The sequence below is a fragment of the Corvus moneduloides genome, chromosome 18, assembly GCF_009650955.1.
Source record: "Corvus moneduloides isolate bCorMon1 chromosome 18, bCorMon1.pri, whole genome shotgun sequence".
NCBI lineage: Eukaryota > Metazoa > Chordata > Aves > Passeriformes > Corvidae > Corvus > Corvus moneduloides.
Window position 1 is genome coordinate 124,028 of NC_045493.1, and position 20,301 is coordinate 144,328.

The 20,301-nt window shown below is 43.0% G+C and overlaps 1 protein-coding gene across 9 annotated transcripts in view; it reads right to left on the reverse strand.

Moving 5' to 3' along the window:
* The window catches only part of MORC2 (MORC family CW-type zinc finger 2), a 56,102-nt gene that overhangs the window by 33,437 nt on the left and 2,364 nt on the right, over positions 1 to 20,301 (reverse strand). For 4 of the 9 annotated variants that reach the window (XR_004243614.1, XM_032127617.1, XM_032127616.1 and 1 more), the window contains exons 2-9: positions 16,193 to 16,246; positions 14,695 to 14,729; positions 13,645 to 13,713; positions 4,778 to 4,868; positions 3,117 to 3,225; positions 1,741 to 1,900; positions 1,545 to 1,656; positions 173 to 298 (exon numbers count right to left, since the gene is read on the reverse strand). Coding sequence is in view for 8 of the 9 variants with exons in the window: in XM_032127617.1 (XP_031983508.1) it covers positions 173 to 298; positions 1,545 to 1,656; positions 1,741 to 1,900; positions 3,117 to 3,225; positions 4,778 to 4,868; positions 13,645 to 13,713; positions 14,695 to 14,729; positions 16,193 to 16,246 (756 nt within the window). In the remaining variant the exon portion in view is untranslated. Of the gene's footprint in view, positions 1 to 172; positions 299 to 1,544; positions 1,657 to 1,740; positions 1,901 to 3,116; positions 3,226 to 4,773; positions 4,869 to 13,644; positions 13,714 to 14,694; positions 14,730 to 16,192; positions 16,247 to 17,699; positions 20,134 to 20,301 lie in introns of those variants that run through there. The other 5 variants (XM_032127620.1, XM_032127619.1, XM_032127624.1 and 2 more) reach the window with 4 other exon arrangements.

The window sequence follows — 20,301 nt, forward strand, 5'->3', positions numbered from 1 at the left end:
TGTATCTATTTTCCCACGATGTCAACACCACATGCCATTCTGTTATGCTTCTGTGGCTTTAGGGTTAGAGTTAGGAATGGAATTATGCAGGATACACCTGGAGAGCAAAACACTTCACCTTTTCTCTAATTCCAATTGGTCCCACATCCACAGGTCTTGGATCCAACCTTACCTTGGCTTGTAGAGGCAGCACGAAAGTCGTTTGGTTTGTACTTTGTGTCCGTTAATGAAGATCCTCATCCTGGGATCAATATAAAGCACAGCAGCATAGGCACGGAAGGAGCGGCGCTCCGGCTTGCTGCAAGAGAGCCGTCTACTTCAGAAGATGCCCAAAAAATACCCTCAGCAAAACAGACAGGTGAAAGAAAAGGTCTGTCAATTTTAATTACCATGAAGCTACATTAAGCAAGGCTTTTCTTTAATTTTTTTTCTACTTATGTCTTCTCCAGAATCTCTGTTGAGCTTACATCGTAACTACTGCTACAGGACACTGATACACATGTTACTGCAGCCTGAAGAGGGCGCTTGAATACATCTGGATAATAATGGTCAAAGCTATAAACTGGACTATTTAACACTAAAAGTGTGCCCACCTACCAGAGCTTTTTTACCCTTCAGTAAGTCAGCAGTACACTGCCACAGAACCTGCACTACTCACACAGACATGGTACCACAACATCAGAAGGAAGAGGCAGTGATCAGTGGCAATCATGCCTGCCTTACAAACAGGCATTAAAGATGCTGAGATCCCTTGGAGAGCCCCAAGGAATTTGCTCAGTATCATCACTCTAATACATAGATAGAGCTGCTTTACAGGGTCTGAAATTTTCTATGGAAAATTCAAGCACTGAAGGGAAGAAGCATGTAATCTCATCAGAAAAGTAAAGCTTGCTAAGCGCGCCTATGGAGCTCTGGGATTTAATCAAGCATTTGGCTCATTTCAGCTCAGTTTTTCCTTTTCAGGGTACAGATAATCAACTCGGCAAACACTCAGCTCTCTCTAAACAGGGCCCTCTGCTCCTCCAGCTGCCCTCCAAGCACATCCTTCTTGCCCCTCTGCAGGGAGGAGTGCCCCCTGCTCCCTGACAGATGTGATGATACACCCCATTTGCCTCCCGTACCACCTGCCCACAGAGGCTGACCTGCACAGCATCTCATGTTTTGCAACAAAATCACAAAACTGAACAGCAGTTTGGGACCAGCACTGACTCACAACCAGCTCTCATGCTGATGAAAACATGTTTGACAGGTGTAGAACATGAAACATACAGCTCAGGGCTCCGTTTTTTATGGTGCCTAAAGGACACTAAGTCTGCTGCTTTGGCTAAGCTGAGACCAGCCAGCGCAGGCGTTCACCCCAAACACAGCCACAGCACCCATGGGCTGACACACACGTGAACCCCAAACTAAAGAACAAACTACAGATCTTCTAAATTCTCTAATTCACTATAGAAACAGAAGCTTAAAAAAAACCCCATGCACATAGTATACAGCCAAACCCTACACCAAATTTGATCAGGGCCTGTTACACCAGTCACACTTACGTTCCCTCTCGGGGTGTTTCTGCCATCTGAATATCTTGAGGGTCAGAAGTCACATCCAGCTCTGGCTCTCCATTATCCATTAGTTTGAGGTTAAAGATGATCACCAGGGTGCCTGAACAAGTAACGAGTTGACCAGGTGAATCCCAGCCAAACCCCAAATACCTCACCCGTGACCTGCACCATCCTGCACATGTACCTTTCTCACCACGTATCTTATTGAACTGGTCCATCACTTCCCGTTCTGATTTGAAAGGGGAATACTTGTAAATGAGCTCCGTCTCAATAGCAAATTTCTCCATGTTGTCCGTCATGGGTTCACAGCTCCGTGCATTCCAGGTGGGCAGGGGAACGATGACCTGCAAATCCCATTGTACTGAGAGTGACTCTGGTTCTCCCACTCCAGTCAGCCCCTCCTGCGGGTCACGGTCCAGTGACTTACCCCTCCTGACAGCCCCTTAAGTAACCATGAGAGTCCTTTCCAACTTTTCAGTAGTTTGCATGTCTGTCAAATACTCAAAGACCCTCTTTGCCAGCCTCTGAGTTGCCTTCTTTCAATACCTGTCTCAGACTGAACCATTCCCAAGTCACATGTACGGTACTGGCTACTCACATACTCAATGGCTTTTTTCCCCCTCCTATGTAGCAACTTTCATAATACTAAAAAAACCACTCTGGCTTAATTTCTCTCTTGAACTCAGATATCCTTCACTCATATTTATCCTGATCTCAGTCTTTATTGTTTTTATAGGATGCTAGCAAGGTGCTTTCTGTCATTTAGAGCAAAAATACAGATAGAATTATAAACTGCAGCTGCACATCAAAGACACAAATCCCATTCCAGAACTGTGGTCAAGCCAAAAAAGTAGCCAGAGCTGCTGTGGGAATTAGAATTACTTTACTGTTCCCAACCTGCTTCAGTCATGGGCTGGCTACCAGCATGCACTGCCTCTCCCCAGCTTCTCTGCAGTCCCTTCAATCCCTCCCTCATGGTGGAAGATGCTTTCTGAGATACCACCCCAGTGCAAATTAAAAACTTTTCATTATCAACCTTGCCTGGAACAACAATGGCTGAGTTATCTATTAAAATATCCAAGTTTTTCATAGGTAGAACTACACTGACTTCTTATTAAAAATCAAAAATATCTGAAAGAAGAGACACACCTGCAGTTAATGACCTGTGGGTAGCAACTTCAAACACCTTAATTCTCTATCACAAATAAAATCAGAGCAGTAAAATTAAATACATCTCAAACTCAAATTCTGTGGGAAAAGGAAAACACAGGATGTCTGGGCATGTCCTGAACTGAGCATAAGCAAACCTTTAAGTGACTGAAACAAGCCCTTCAAACTTGCTCTGCTCTGGGGAGACTTCTCAATTAGAAATTAAAACCAAAAGGAAAAAAATTTTGTTGACTTTGCAGAAGCCCTACAAGCGTATTGCCAAAAGAAAACCATACACTGGTATGACGAGAGTAGCAACCAGCCCTGATACAGACTCTTCTGTGAGAGCTGGGCAGGTTCAGATGAAGCAGCATTCACTATATTAGTTCATTACAACAAGCACATGCAAACCTCATCGATGCCTTCTTCTTCATGGAACGTCCGTGACAAGAGCAGACAAGTCATGGTGTTATCTTTCCTTGTGAACAGGATAAAATCCTTCCCAATCCGCATGGAGCCCCTGTAGACAGAGGTCAGACTGTGTGTTACACCTGATGTACCACACTGTTCAGAATGCAGACCACATTACCCAGCTTTCTTCCAATTATGCTCAGTTATGAGATGGTAAAACCAGGTTAGACAGAAGGGTTGAAACAGCAATACCATCTCTCTCTAAACATCTCATTCCTTTCAGAGAGCATATCAATCTGGGCATTTTCATAGTGTTTCAAAACATTTAACACCAGTCACAATTAAAAGGTGCAGAAATACAGCATGGCATTCCAGACTCATACTATGTAGAAAGCTTAAACAAAAATTTTTAAAAAATTTTAAAAGACAACTGAGGTGAGATGTGACAATAACGTTCAAATCCCTGAGCAGAAATGTCAGTGAGAAAGCAAGGGCACTCCTCATTTCACTGTACCTGGAATCAACTGCAGCAGTCTGGAGACTGAAAATTCATTTCCTAACCTAACTAAAGCCTCACTGACACTTCAGTTAAGGCAGCTTAGCAGCTTGTTGTCACAAAAAGGGACAGTCCCCTCTTCCTCCCCACTCTCCTATCCCAAACAGTGTTTGCATCTTCTCTGTCTTGTCTACCAAGTTATCCTGTTACCAAACTCATCCAAAACACCTTAACAGATAACAATTAACATTGCACTGAAAGAAGTATTAGTATTATGTCAGCATTTCTCTTCAGACTGGCTTAACTCCATACCACAGCGATACCATAGCCTACCTTTCGCATGCTGGGTCTTCAGGCAGCATTTCTCAGCTGTAATACAGTACATCTCTTGCTCAAGGTTAAGAAAGGACAGAGATCTGTCCTGGAAGCACACAGTCAGGATCTGGGATCTGTCCTGCATTGTAGCTGAACTCACAGTGTGTAAAGATCCCCTAATTCTGGATTTTCTTCCCCCAGGTTATAGAGTCCCACTGATGGCCCAGTAAGATGCATATAATCAAGCCACATGGGTGAGCACAAAGCAGAACAGTCAGAGTAAGCCACAAAGCCCTGTAACTTTTCCAAAGACACAGCAAACTTCTTCCTATTTCCTAGCAAATCCACTCCAACCGCTAAGAGTCCCTTCCTTGCACTCCTCTGCACCTAATCCCACTCCTTCTCTCATTGCTTCCATCATTCCCCTTCTCCCTGCATTTGTTTGGTTTAAGAACAAAAAGAAAATGTTTAAGTCCATCTGTCTTGTACCAGACAACTTTCCTGTTGAAAGGCTGCAGCACTATTTTGCTCTAATTTTACTACCTGACTGTCACAGGGAGATTACCATTTTGTTTCCAGCTCTTCCATTATTTTCCCCGAGCTCTGACCTGCACCCTCTGCCTTATGCAAACGTAGTGCCAAACCAATGTTATCAGCTGTACAGATGATGGCCCCTGGAAGACCACAGCAGATGTTGACAGAGCTCCTGTCTACCAAACCAGGGGATCTTAAGAGTTCATCTGCTTTTTTTTTTCTGGAAAAAAAGCTATACACCTCTGAGCAAAAAGTACATCGATCACCTGGACTATGACCTCCCCAGCCTCAGGAGGCTGGCTCTTGTTGTACCTACGATTTCAAGCCGTTCCCATACTGCCCGATTTGAGTGGACTCAGGTGATCGCTTGGCTGATTTACCAAACTGGATAACACTGGCAGCTTCATCTGCAACAAGAGACAGGGAACAAAAAAGGCTTATTTCAGTGTACAGTCCCACACGCACACATCTTTTAGATTAAGAAGGAAGATAACTCCTTCACCACTGGAAATAGGCCAGAAAAGAGGCCAGAAGCCCAAGCTGAAGTTCCATCCTGAAACTGTACCACAGAGCCCTGTGACATACATGCTGCCTGAGGCCACTGATGTTACCAGAAGCTTTGTACAGGTGCCATGATGCTGACAAAAAGAGTTTTAAGTTTCAGAAAAAAAACATCCACAAAAATAGTCTAGTGTCCAGAATAGTTGTTGATTCTCATAAATTAAGACCCTGGGATGCATGGCATCCCATGTCCCACTGACACCACACACTTCAGAGCATGGGCACTAGAGCAGAGGTCGGGATTATAAAAAAGGTCAGGAATCCAGAATAAACATTACTGTTTCTTCACAGTGCTGAACTGAACACTCTGGTTAATTAAAGCACTAGTAAGACACAAGCTAACTTTGGCAGCAGATTGCTGGAGCCCTGGCAGCAGGACAGGTGGGGGGAAAGGCAACACGAGCAGGTCCTACAGCAATTAGCAGAGGATTTCATTAGCACAGGATAAAAATGAAAGGACACGATAACTTTACAGCTGAGAGGGTCTGTCATTTTTAGTTACAGCCTTTCTATTGTTCAAGGGATAAAGATTTTAACATCATCCCTAGGACAGAATGATTCCTTTCCCTTCCCCCAAGAGATAACAATTATTTCACCAGAGAGCTTACTGGAAGAAATACAGTTTAATTCCAGACACAAGGAATGCAAAGTACCTTACCACGAGGGCTAAAAACAAATGCATACACAAGCTATAATGGAGCACAAGACATCACTCACCCCACCAGGTGAGGAGGGTGGCTAAGCCCATGGACAAGCTGTATTTCAGCACGCAAAAGACTCATACAGGCCTACCAGCATTGACTAGTTTTACAGTAAAATATTCAGTACTAACACTATTGGTCTGACATGACATCACTGAGCTGGTGTCAGAATGCCATTTTCAGTTGAAATGATACTCAGATTTAAAGACACAAATACAGGAGAACAACTGAGCGAACACCTCACTGCCTCAACTGCAGCTATTCTCAATGGAGCTCCACAGCTATTCCAGAAACAGCTTTGGACTGGATAAGGGTACCTCTGCCTTCCCTTCAGCCTACTGTTGTATTTTCTAGTCAAAAAAAGAAAACACTGGAATACCTTGTATTAGAGATCTGGGTGTGGATGTTGATGATGATATTATTATTACTCTAACTACTATTACTGTGTTATTTTTAAAGCCTGGTGAGGAAAGCAGACAGGGGATATTCTAAAAAGAGAAGGACTATTGGAACCTTTTTGCTCTACAAACATTTTTCACTAACTGTTTTTAAGAAACCTTTAGGAAGTCTAAAATGGGTAAAGCGTAATTATCCAAAGCATTTCCCCTCTCAGGAAAGGTGACCAGATGGTTTATCACTCAATACTGGATGTCTGAAACCACCCTATTGTGACTCTTCTTTCAGGGCAGAGGGATGAAGGTAATGCTGAGCAGAGGGGACTGTGAGGGAGCATCTCTCTCTAGGCTGTCTTTGGGAGACATTTAATACTTATATCCTCCCAAGAATCAAGATACAAATTCATTTTTTTCCAGCTCTTTTAAGGCTCTGGAGGTGTTTCACTTAAGGCTATTTTAGTTACACTATTTTTGTTTTGTTGTGTCTCAGAGCTACTGGATTAAAAAAAGCCAAACTCACTGGCAAGAAAAATGGGGGAGTGTAGAGGGATTCCTTGTGGAACAAGGGCATATGATACCCCTGGAAAGATTGGACAGCCCAGGGTTGCTGAGGAAAAGCCCCTGAACTGGCCCCTGGCTGCAGGTAAGCCTGAAAAGCACTTAGCTGCAGGCACCCCTGAAAGTCCTTGGCAAAGTTATATACACTGGTCGTCTCCCCCGCTGATTAGAGGCTGTCTAGAGGGACTGGGCGTGAATCTTTGCAAAAGTAGATATAAGCTTGCATAGTTGAACAATAGAGGGAGAACAATGCTCAAATCGTATCGGTGTATGTGTCTTTACTCTGGCCAGCTCTCCAGACTTGGTCCCTAAAAGGGGAGGGAGATCTATGCAAAACAAACAGGAGAAAAAAACAAGCTGAAGAAATTCACTCAAGATGGTCAAGATAGCAGGTTGATCGATCTTCAAAGCCCAAGAAATCAAGGGCATATAGAAAAAGATTTTTCATAAGAAACACTGGACACCTGGGATGAAGGAACTGCTGGATGGAGCTGTTCAGTCTCTGAGTGTTTCTGAAGTCAGACCTGGCTTTGCTCGTTGAGCAGTCCTCTTGTATCTCAAAGGTCTTCAGCTGAGAATGCGATAAAGAAGGTCCCAATCTGAGCAGAGAAAATTATACTTCCTGCCTTCTCCACAAATTCATCTGCTCTATTCATGTTAGGTGGAGTATTTGCAGTAGACTCAACAGCATCCTCAAAAGATATCCCAGAGCTAAAGAATTTAATTCACTACCCGGGGGAAATAAGCCTAAAGCCAAGTTGAACTTTCCCTGGGATATGGAAACAAGGGAGAAGCTGTGAGGTCCTTCGTCACTGTAACAAACGCAGGACACCAACCCGACACGGAGCAATGACTGGAAACAGCCAGTGATTGACAAATGACTTTGATATATGTTCCTGCAATTTATTTCAAAAATCTGTTAACATTAGAGGAAATATCAATGCTTAGGATTAAGATTTAACCCTAAACAAGGTTAAAGAGACATTTTCTCCTGAGAATTCTGTAACCACTCCCCTGAAAGTGGCCCCCAAGAGTCACTGTCCACACACACAAGTGCGTACACACTCTGAAGTAGGAGTTGGAGTTCCATTTAAACAGTGTTCCTCACTATTGTGAGCCACGGATAAACAGTATTTTTAAAATACAAGATCTAATAAAGCAACCCAGACACTACTACTTAATTAACTGCTTCCATTAAAACAAAAGCTGTTTTGAGCTTCCAAACTTCAAAAATACAGCTGAAAGAAGCAAGAACTAATATATTTGTTTCAATCTCTCAAAAAGCAATGGAACAAGTTGTCTTAAAAAGTATTAGAAGCCAGATGAGGCAGGTGAATGGGCTAAGTCTGCAGAGATTTACCAAGGCAAGTCACACCTGACTGATTTGGTCACCTTCTACAAGGCAGCACTTTCTGTCCATATGGAGAGAGCAGTGGGTGTTGTTTGGCTGGACTTCAGCAAAGTGTTGGACACAGTTTACCACAGCCTGCTCCTGGACAAAATGGGGAGACACAGACCAGGCAGGTAGTATACAAAACAAGTAGGGAACTCGCTCATAGGTCATGCTCAGAAGTGATCATCAATGGCTTTCACTCCAGCTGGCAGCCTGGAGTGAGACCCCAGATTGATGCTGTGCTCCACATTACTCAACATCTCCATACAGGATCGGGATGCTAGGGTGCTTTTGTATACTCACCAGCTTTGTTGATGGGGGTTAATTGGGCACATAAGGAGTGCTTTCTTAGACACTTGGACATGCTGGAATAGTGGGCAAGCAAGATGTCTGAAGTTCAAGGGAAGCATAAAGTCCTGAACCCGGGATTAAATAACCCAAGAGCCCAGCACAGACTGGAATCTGCAGGTTGGGAGGAGCAGCCTTGCTGGAAGGGTCCTGGTGAACAAGCTGAGTATGATCCAGCAGTGTCCCACAGCAGCAACTGAGGCAAACAGGATCCTGGACTGTATCCACAGGGACACTGCCAAAGAGATGGAGATGTGATTATCCCACTCTATGTCTGGCAGGCCCCACCTGCAGTCCTGTATCCAGGTCTGTCTCAGTTCAGGACAGATGCAGACAGACTAGACAGGGTGCAAAGGAGATGATCGGAGGGCTGCAGAATCTGCCCTCTGAGGACAACTAGGTCTCCTTCCTCAAGAAGAGAGGGCCCAGGGGGAATCTCATCATAGTATTACAGTACTTAAAGGGCGGCTACAAAGAGGATGGAGGCTCTCCCTTCCCTAGGAATCACATGAAAAAGAGGCAATACATACAAGTTGCACTGAGAGAGGTTTCTTCTTAAAATAAGTAAGAAATTTTTTTAGAGATCAATCATTCATTTAATCAGTCACTGGAACAACCTCCCCAGGTATGTGGTAGAGCCCCCATCACTGGAGAGACAGGGTGCTAAATCATCTCTTCCCTTTCCCATGAAAGGCTGGAACAAATGATCTTTGAGGTAGTTTCCAACCTGAGCACTTCTATGATGAAAATGCCAGGTAGAGACTGGTTTTCTTCAATTGCTTAAAACTACAGGTCACTTCCTAAACTAGTTGTTATACCTTCTCAACCTACACGTTGATTCATTGAATCATTCAACCTGTATTTTGATTCATTAAATTCATGCAGAATTTAAAATTTCAGAGCCAGGCATTAGATAAAATTTCAAGCCTCAGTATTCCCAGTAGTGATTTCACTGATAGTATGAGAAATCTGATGTGCTGCATGAGATCCATTGTTTGGTTTTCTAATGGACTCCTATCTAGTTCCTTATGAAAAAGCCAAACTTTTGGGCCAGTACTATTATTCTGTTGGGGGCAGAGGGTATTTATTGGATAACATATTTTCTAATATTGGAAATTAGGAAAAGGTTCTTCACCAAAAGGTTGGTTGGGCAGTGGAACAGGCTCCCCAGGGCAGTGGTCATGGTCCCAGGCCTGACAGAACTCCAGAAGCATTTGGACAACACTCTCAGGCACAGGGTGGGATTTTGGGGTGTCCTGCGCCAGACTCCATGATCCTTGCGGATCCCTTCCAACTCGGAAGATTCTATATTTCTGATACCTCTCTGCAGTACATGATAGTTCTTTTGAAAAGAGCTGTCCTGTGACATCACTGAATCCTCAGACCTTTTGATAACTTGTGATTCTACAGTGTGAGATGTTTGCAGCTTGAGTACAAATGTATTTTGGTCTTCAGAACACACAACCCAGAGTGATCATTAGGAGAGCCAATGCAGTGAGTACTGAATGCAACTGTAGCAGGAATCACTTGACAAGCATACCTAATTTTTAGAAATGAGGAGTTGTCATTTGGCTTGCTAATCAGGAGCCATCAGACAGAGCACTCAAATCTGACCAACCGCCTCACTATACCCTTCTGTTTTCAGAGCCTTCCAGACAAATCCAGAATTGTCCCAGACAGAACAAGACCCATGAGAACAGCAACAAGATAGAGTAACATAGTGTGTTCCTGGAACAGTTAACTTGACCCCTTCAGCTCTTCCCTCCATTCAGAAGTGCCCAGACACACCTGGGTTTATTCACTCCTCATCCCCAGATGGTGCCTCATCCAGCCTTCCAAGCTGTCCTTTCAGCTGACTTGGGAAGATCACATGTTAGCATGGGCTCCAACAGCACTACAGCAAGTCATGGAGTTATTCTTTCTAACATGTCAGCTTTATGTACAATAAAAACAGATCTTAATTAAAGTTATCATGCACAAAAATAAAACACTCCCAAGATCCATGATTTCTGTTGAGGCAAGGTCTATATAAAGGGAGAAAAGTCCAATAAAAGGTTTTTCACTGATATCTCTTAAAGTCAGATAGGAGATCTTCAGGATGTCTTTAAAACCGGTAGATTCTGCATTACAGGAAATTAAAGCTTAAATCCCTACAGCCAGGGATGAAACCAGAGAGCCCCATGCAGGGCATTTGAATGAAAATTCTCCTTAGCTGCTTCTGTCCATGCTGACAGGCAAATGGTGCAGGACACGGAGCTACCACCTGGCTGCCCTTGGTCAAGCATCAAGACAGTCAAAGGACACGAATTACATGCTGTATACAATGCATAGCACTGTGAAATACCCCTGCAATGCACAGTATCTACCCATCTTCTTTACTGAGCATCTCAGGCTACCTGAATAAAATTCTTCAACATTTAGCTGAAAGACTAGTCAAAAGAAGCCACTTATTGCTGTCCTGGGTAATCCAAATATTATTGTATTCCGTATCCATCTGTGCCCAAAATTGTTAGCCTCTTTAAGACCTGGCAGTGTAGCCAGAACCAGAACCACAGGGCTGGGAGTGGGGGCAGGCAAGTGTCACGCTCTTTAAAGTTGAGGCACTCAGGCAGAGCTTCCTCTCTCCCCTCATAGCTTTTGCTCAAGGAAGAGGCTCTGCTTTGGTTTTTTTTCCTCTATGTTTCTCTCTGAGCTCCAGAAGGGGTTGTTTCAGGTAGGTTTTCTGTGCTTGCAACAATAGCAACTCGAGAAGATGCATTTCACAATCGAACACAGTTTCAGAGCGAATTTTGCAACACTGGTCTGCAGCTGTGGTGGGGGGCTGAGAGGAGTGAACAGGCCCCACTCCCTGCAGTTGCTGCAGCTGCCAGCAGCACCCAGCTGACGCGGGAAGGCAGAGTCTGAGACACCTTAGCTGGCTGCCTTGCCGTCCTCTCCCAAGAGGAAGGCGAAGTCCTTCCACAGGTTCTAGTCCTTAACCAAGTACCAGCTGCCAGAGGGTGTCAGTCGCATACACTGATGGAGCTGCTGCCACCGGAGAGATAAGAGGGAGGCCTGCCATCATTTTCCCTTTATCTCCCCACATGTGGTCGCCCGTGGCAAGCATCATCTTGGGGAAAGGGTCACTCCGCCATTTTGAGTTTCTCTTTGCTCCCACGGTGTCCATGAGATTTAGCAATTTTGTATCTAGTGATTATTTACTGTTATTTTGTGACTGTTGCTGTTTTGCTTGCTAGTAAACTGTTATTTTTTCACTTATATTTACTCATATTAATTTCCTGTAGAAAAGGATTGGTTAAAACTAAGGGGACATAATTCATTTCAGTGCATCCCCCTTAAATCATACCAAGACAATAGCCAATACTTAAATTCCATTTTGTCACAGAAACAGCAATACAGAAGCAATAACAGGATAAAAGCTGCCATGAAATTCTGCAGCATTAGGACATCTGGCACCTTCCAGAGAAAACCACAGTTTTCAACACAGGTAAAGAAGGTTGTATTTCCTCTCCCTGATCCTAAGGATTGTGAGAAGGCCACACTTCAATCTCAGAGCTTTTTTTCATGGATGAGGCTTTACTGCTTCCTTCTGTTCCACTGGTGGCAGAAAATTACTCTTGGGAGACCTGTTTAGCATCCTTAATTGTATTCCAAAGAATATACAGAAGGTACGTGGAGTTCAAACCAAACTCCGTTATGGAGGTCACAAATCTGTGTATCAAAGCACAAATAAATTGAATGAAATGCTTCATATCTGTACTGGTTTGAGCTGGGATAGAGTTCAATCTCTCCATGCTAATTTGCATGGGGCTGTGTTCTAGAAAAGAGTGTTGCTAATACAGGGATGTTTTCGTTAGTGCTGAGCACAGCTTATACAGCATCAAGGCCTTTTCTGCTCCTCAAACTGCACCATCAGCAAGCGGGCTGGGTTGCACAAGGACATGGGAGGGGACAAGTCTGGGATGGCTGATCCCAACTGACACAAGGTATATTCCAGACAATATCACAGAATCCCAGAATGTTTTGGATTAGAAGGGACCTTAAAGACCATCTTGTTCCACCTCCTGCCATGGACAGGGACACCTTCCACTAGACCAGGTTGCTCCAAGCCTTGTGCAACCTGGTGTAATGCTCACCAGATAAAGCTGGGGAAGTAAGAGCAAGAGGGGCACATGTAGCCTTATGGCATTTGCATTCCCAAGTCACTTTCACCTGATGGAGCCCTGCTCTCCTGAGGATGGCTGAACACTTGCCTGCCCATGGGAAATGGGGAATGAATTCCTTGGTTTGCTGTGCTTGTGGGCACAGCTTTTGCTTTCCCTTATAAACTGTCTTTATCTCAACCCATGAAGTTTCCTCACTTTTTACCCTTCTGATTCTCTCCACCATCCCAGTGGAGGAGGAGTAAACAGCTGTGTGGGGCTGAGTTGCCAGCTAGGATTAAACTGTGACAATATCACAAGAGGAACTTAAAGTACTGAGGAATCAGTGCAAAAATGTTAGTTGTTGCTTATTTAACCATTTCCTTTGTCTTCTCCAAATTCACCTCCCAATTTTACCCAATTTTTCTGCCCTGTAGAGAGCTCCTCACAGGATGATTTATCAGTCCTCAAGACTCCAAGAAGGTAGGTTGACAGTGTTGCTCATCGATGCTAAAGCAAACAGAAAAGCTTTTAGCTTTCTCCTGCTAGATACAATATGATGTACATCAATACTTACAAGGCAGAAATACATTTGTTATATACTTCTCATATTATTAAGATTTTATATTGTCCAGCATTGATCTCAGTCACAATGTCCATGATGACACAATGGCAAACTGTTTTCAAAGCAGAGCCTGTAACTTCTGTGACGGCACACCTTCTGGTTAGAGCGGAGAGACACTGACTACTGGGCAGCCAGATGGGGAAAAGGCTTATTCCCCTTCTTGCTCCACTATTCTCCCTTCAGCCTCACAGTCAAACTTCAGTGTACTGAGAAACTTAGGCCAGGCTGACTCAACTCTGTAATGCAGCAAAACAATTTTGTTTTGACCAGATTAGTTTTCTGCAATGGAATAGGCAAATGGTTTGATATGTAATATGGTGGAAAAGAGCCAGTGGAGAGGCAGGAACATGTATACAGGCATGGAACATCCCCTTTTTAACGGAACTAAGCTGTTAATTCAACTTAAACCGTAACATGAAACCTCAGCTTGCAAATGCAAGTATAACTTTCTGCCACTTACTTGAATCCATTCCTGTTCCATCGTCCAAAAAACATAGCATGAATCCACCTCGTAGGTCCTCCCGTCGCTCTGCAAGAGAAGTTATTCACTGCTCCCGTAACCAAAATTTGTAAGTTCCATAAAACAGGATTGGTGTTAACATCAAATGTAACACAATAAACAGGACTTTTACATCTGCAATATGGCTGAGCTGTAAGAAAGAGCACCAGATTTTTGTTACAGAATGACTAAGAACTTCTTTACTTCATACTGTATGTAAGCATGTGCTACAAAACTGTATTACAATACAGTGGAGTTTTTAAGCATCCAGTACAAACAGCAACTCACTTCACCTGACCCCAGGTGAAGGCTGACTTAATTGCTTCCCCAAGGTACTTGTAAAAGTACTCCTTTTTGAAAGACAACAGGCACTATGGCACAGAAGAAATGGTAAAACAATAGAATTATTCATATTGGAAAAGACCCTTAAGATCATCAAGTCCTACCACAAACCTAACACAGCTGAGTTCACTAAACCATGTCCCTAAACACCAGATCAACACATCTTTTAAATATGGGTAGATAATGACTCCCCCACTGCCCTGTGCAGCCTGTTTCAGTGTCTGACTACACTTTCAGTGAAGAAATTTTCCCTAATATCCGATCTAAACTTCTCCTGGCACAACTTGAGGTTGTTTTCTCTTGTTCCTGTCACTCGTTACTGGGGAGAAGAGCTCAACCCCCACCTGGCTGCACCCTCCTGTCATGGAGTTGTAGGAGCAAGAAGGCAAGAAGGAGCCTTCTTTTCTCCAGGCTGAGCCCCCCAGTTCCCTCAGCCACTTCTCATCAGACTTGTGCTTCAGCCCCTTCTTCAGCTCCCTTGCCCTTCTCTGGACACGGTCCAGCCCCTTAATGTCTTTCTTGTCTGGAGGGGCCCAGTACTGACCCCAGGATTCGGTATAAGCACCCTCATTCCTATTCTGTCAAGGACAACACACATTTTGCAACCTAAATCCAAATTAACTACTGACTTAATTGCTGACATGCAAGGAAGCAGCAGGAGTGACTTACCAGTATAAATGTCTATTCTCGTGGCATCTGCATCTCTACAAAGAAATAAAAACACAGCTGTTATTCAAATGTTAAACAGAAATGAAGCTAAAAATCTAGGCACATACAATCATTTCAAAAATAACTGGCTGCACAGATCAAAGTACACAGAGGCTCCACAGTCATCATTGACAGAAAACATTGTCTACTTTTTGTTTATTTGAACCTAAACTCCAGCGTAAGACATTGCTGGCACACAAACAGATCTGGTGACAGGAAGTATCACTGGCATTCTAACAAAAGTCATTCTAGCACTGAGAATCAAATGAGTACACGCTTCTGAGCTCCCTCCTGTACTAAACAAACAACGCCTATAGTTTTTCTGTCAAGCTGCCTGCAAAAGGTTTAGTAACTCCACATAAAGCTCCATCCCAATACATTCACAGTTGTTACAGGAAACTGTCATTACAAGATCACTGAAGCGAAGCCCTTCACACACTGCATCCTTCTCTGTATTTGAAAGTACAGTATGTATGGCACTACTGCCCTGTTCTCAAACCAACCTTGGTTTGCTGATTAGAGGTGTGGAGCTGTAGTGCTACAACAAAACCCCACTCGACAAATGCCACAGCCACTTTGCTCCAGTTTTGTACCTCCAGCCCAGCCCAGCTACCTTCTTCCCAGAAGACAACCTCTCTACAGCCAGAGGGGAACCAAGAGGTGAAGGGAAAACCACCCCAAAGACCCTACTTTTTATTACCTTGTAGCTACAGTGAACACAGCACCAGCTCATGCGCGCACACATACACACACACAGCTGATTTCCCAAACAGAAGCTTTCCTGTTCAAAAATGTCCCAGTTTCAGCTCCTTACATCACAAACTGTGACAAACCATATTTAGAGAAAACAATCCCAAAATATTTCTATAATGCTTCATGACAGTACTTCCTGCAGCTCAAGAGAAAAACACGCAAGGCTTGGGAGGCTGCTATAGCATGGATTCCCCACACACATGTGAGATGGGTGGCCCAACACCTGCAATTTCCAAAGACCATGCCTCCTCAAGTGTCAAAATTCCTTTAGCTGCTCTTGCTCTATTTTTCAGGATCCCACTTCTGATTTGATTTACATAGTCATGTTTGATACTATGATTACTTAGATATCAGAAGAGTCACAGCTTCTGTAATATTTATTTTACCAATTTCTTTACACAAAAAGGCAGACTGGTTTTTTCTTTAAATCTATCTTGTATCTTCTATCAATTTCCTTTCCAATATGAGTTGTTTCGGGATTCATTCAAACCTGTCTTTCCAGGAATAATTATTTTTTTTAGGGGTTTGATGTGGCAGTGTAAGAGGAGCAAGTGAAATATTCATACTAAATTGCAGCAATGTCTTCTATTTTGTATTTCTTGTAAAGTCTACTAGAAGTGAAAATTGCTTAAGATCAACTAAATACATAGGGGAATAAAATCTTAACCTAAGTTACCTTGGGAATTAAGCGGTCTCAGGTACATACCTGGCATTATCTACAAGTTCAGCAAGGGCACCAAACAAGAACTCATGGGTAGTTCTGCAACGAAACACAGAAATCAGCAGGGTTACACCAACACTTTAAAAAAGAGAGACCTTTAAATAAATGAGAATCTCAACTATATTTTAAACAAATCCAGTCAAATGGGTACAACACTACGGTCTGGCTGACAGCAGACTAGGAACAAGTGATTTACTGTCTGCCAGAGGTAGCCATGTAGCAGCCAATCTGCCCCAAACTGCAGCTCACTATTGTCTAAAACATATTGCAAGTACTCAAAAACGATAGAGAACATGATGATCCAATGAACCGGCCTATGACCCAGTCAACAGTTCATGGAAGTCCTTATTCACCACACTGACAGGCCTTTTCATGGCAACTAAATTCTGCCTATAAGTAAATATGGCCATGTGAGGATTATCATAGAATCACAGAACAGTTTGAATTGGAAGGGACCTTAAAGCCCATCTCATTCCAATTCCCCTGCCATGGGTAGGGACACCTTGCTCCAAGCCCTGTCCAACCTGGCCTTGAACACTTCTGTGGATGCGGTAGCCACAGGTGCTCTGTGCAACAAGACATGGACAACATTACGAACAAGGCTCTCTCCCCCATGCACACAGTCTCATTGCAGAAGTTATTTGTGACAGAAAAAAGCTTTTAGATCCTGGCTAACGTCTAGTAGGTGCAACTGCTACTAATCCAGAGAAAGAGTCTTCTGACACCACTGTACCACACCACCTTTCCAACTTAACACTAAAATCATGAACCCAGCTACCACTTCAGCACAATCTCAGGAGACATGTTTAGTTTCCAGCCCCTTAACTGCCATCTCTTATAAGCAGCTCCCATTTGGAAGCCATTAGTTATACCCTTCAACATTGAAAGAAGATATATGGTGAGAAAAACTTAAGAAGCTAATAAAAATCATTACAATACATTGTCTGTCAACATAAATGCCATATCTCCACTTCATGCCCAAGCTGGCATCCTAACTTCAAAATCTAACAATTACTTCAAACACAGATGAGCCACATCCACCATAACGTTAACAGCAAAGACGTGGAGAAACAGTTGCTGGGATTTGTTGCTCCTCTAGGTTGTTCAATGAGCAGACCAAGACCTCAGAAACTGGTTTTATGCACATGTTCCAGTTTGCACAAAACCCTCACATACAGCCTGTTCTCACCACTACACAAAAAGGGCAACAGGTGACCAAAGAGAAGATATTTAGTCATATTTTCAGCCTTTCAAGAACAGACACATAGGTACTTCCCACACATACAATATATAGCTGTCCACACTGCTAATAACCACAAAATAAGCTTTCATATCCATCTTCAGGAAGATCATATTGAACCCCTCAAGCTCCAGTCAGAGGAAAACACATCGGCCTTCAAAGTTATCACTGAAACCATGGGAACAGAGATTTGCATATCTCCACTCTCCCACAGACAAGACCAATGGGAACGGTGTTTGGAAGACTACCTACCTAATAGAAAGCTTCCATAGAAACACAATCTTGGTGTTCCTTCCTTTGAGCAGGATTTCCTGCTGTCCTGGTTTCAGCAGGAATAGAGTTAATTTTCTTCTCAGTAGGTGTTACAGTGTTGCATTTTAGATTTAGTGTGAGAATAACGTTAATAACACACCAAAGTCTGGTGCCAAGCTATGCATACCCTAAGTCAAGGACTTTTCAGTGTCCTACGCTAGTCAGCTATACAAGAAGCTGGAGGGGAGCATGGGCAGGGCAGCTGACCCAAATCAGCCAGAGGAATATTCTGTATCACAGAATGTCCTGCTCAGTCTATAAGCCAGGGAAGCTGGCCAGGAGGGGCCAATCACTGCTGGGGGAGATGCTGGGCCTGGGTCAGTGGGTGCTGAGCAATTCTATTGAGCATCACCTGACATTCGGGGTTTATGCCTCTCTCTCTCTTTTTCCTATTATTACCGTATCTTTCTTTACTCCAGTTTTTGAACTGTTCTTATCTCAGCCCATGGATTTTAGCCTTGTATGATCCACCTCCCCATCCCACTAGGAAGGTGAGTGAGCAGATACATAGGATGATTACAGATTTCAAGTGTTCTCTTGAGTTTACAAGTGTCTATTCAGCTCCACAGGTCAACATCACAGAAGTTTATTTAGGAAATGACCTTATTGTAAGCAAATGGATGCTTTAGCACTAGTAGCTACACTTCATGAGCAGCTTTTACTCCACAATTTTAGGAATACTTCAAAGTCAGAAAAGGTGCAAATAAGATACAAAGAAGGATTTCCAAAGAAAGATGCTGGAACAAAACAACTGATAACACAGCTACAGATAATAAGACAAAACATCTCCACATAGCCCAGCACTGTACTGATCTTGACCATCTCCCAAAACTGCAACCAGTTGTGCTGACACAAGCAAAGGGAAACCTTGCTACAAGCCAATGAAATTCACTCCAGCTATTTATCGCTAACATAAACGAATATACACTAAAAGGTCTTATTTTCAGTTTATGAATTTGAACACACTTGTCAACACCTAACTAAAGTCACATGAAGTGCTTTGGCCTGATTCAATCAGCTAATCTTAAATAAACCCCATGGTCTTGCCTTACAGTCAAAAGTGCCTGAAATACTTCACATCCATCATGATGAACTAGTGACAATTTCTTACACCTCCCCAAAAAAGTTTGAGATTATTATACTCGCAACATAACTTAAAAAAAAAAAAAGAGACAAGATGTTGGCAAAATGAAGTCTATCAGAGTTTGCAAGTAACCTGCAAACACATGAGTATATTTTAGATAGGCATCATCAGAGGCAAAAACCTGCATCAGAGTATTCAAAATACAACTATTACTGCCATACAATGGGTGAAACAACATATAGAAAGGAGGAAAGTATTATCAAAATCCATAGTCTCAACAACAGCTCATCTTGGTAGACACAGACTAGCTTGGACCATCCCGCAGTGTGTAACTTCCATCTGAGCCAGCTCCACACAGAACTGCAGGCTTGACAAGGAATAGAACAAGGGAGTCCAATGCCGACAATTTATTGAAACATAAGTTACAAAAGGTCAAGTTAGATGGCTCTAAAACATGACCAACTTCAAACACCTCTACAAAGAATCGTGGAGTAACATCCCAAGGGAAGAAAAGCTTGTTTTGTGAGCCGTTCCTACAGGAACCTCCTGCTTGAACCTAGTTGGACTCCAGACCCTGCAGACAAGTACCTAATTACTAATAAGAGACTTAAGAATTCATTTTGTTCAGAAGGAGGGCACACCTGGGAAAATGTTTTATTTTGGCACATGCAACAAGAACAACAGCCATTCTCTAAGTAATGCACTCTGTTTCAGGCCAAAACAGAAAAAAAAAGCACAAGAAGAAGAGGGAATTTGGGGGAATGGGGAGATACTGTTGGTCTGTTATGACTAGTTTTCCTCAAGTCTATCATTTAGTCATCTTGAAGTCTATTTGAGTGACCTTCTTCCACTCCAACTGTATTCACCAGGACAATTCTAGTTACACAACAACACTCAAGTTACAAGCTAAAGGCTACCTACGGCTAGAAGACAATTTCAGGTCCCCTACTTCTAACAAACTCCTTCAATTTTTAATTATAAATATTCAAAATATGCAAATACAAATTGGCTGGTTGCTGTTATGCTTTTGGCATCATCTCAATGAATAACTTTGGAAGTATCTTACCATAGCAGCATTTAATTGTTAAAGAAAATCAATGAGAAGGCAAGCAGGTGACCCTGAAAAGTCATAAAACAATGCATATGTAATTTTCATGTGCTTATGCACACTGATTTTCATTCTCAGGATCTAAAAGAACTTTAACATAGAAACATAAGGGTGGAAAACAGACCTTTAAAGATCATCTAGTCCAACCTCCAGCCATGGGCAGGGACACCTTCCACTAGACCAGGTAGCTCCAAGCCCCATCCAACCTGGCCTTGGACACTTTCAGGGATCCAGGGGCAGCCACAGTCTCTGGGCAACCTCTGCCAGGGCCTGCCCACCCTCACAGGGAAGAACGTCTTCCTTATATCTAGTCTGAATCTACATTCTTAGGTTAAAGCCATTACCCTCTG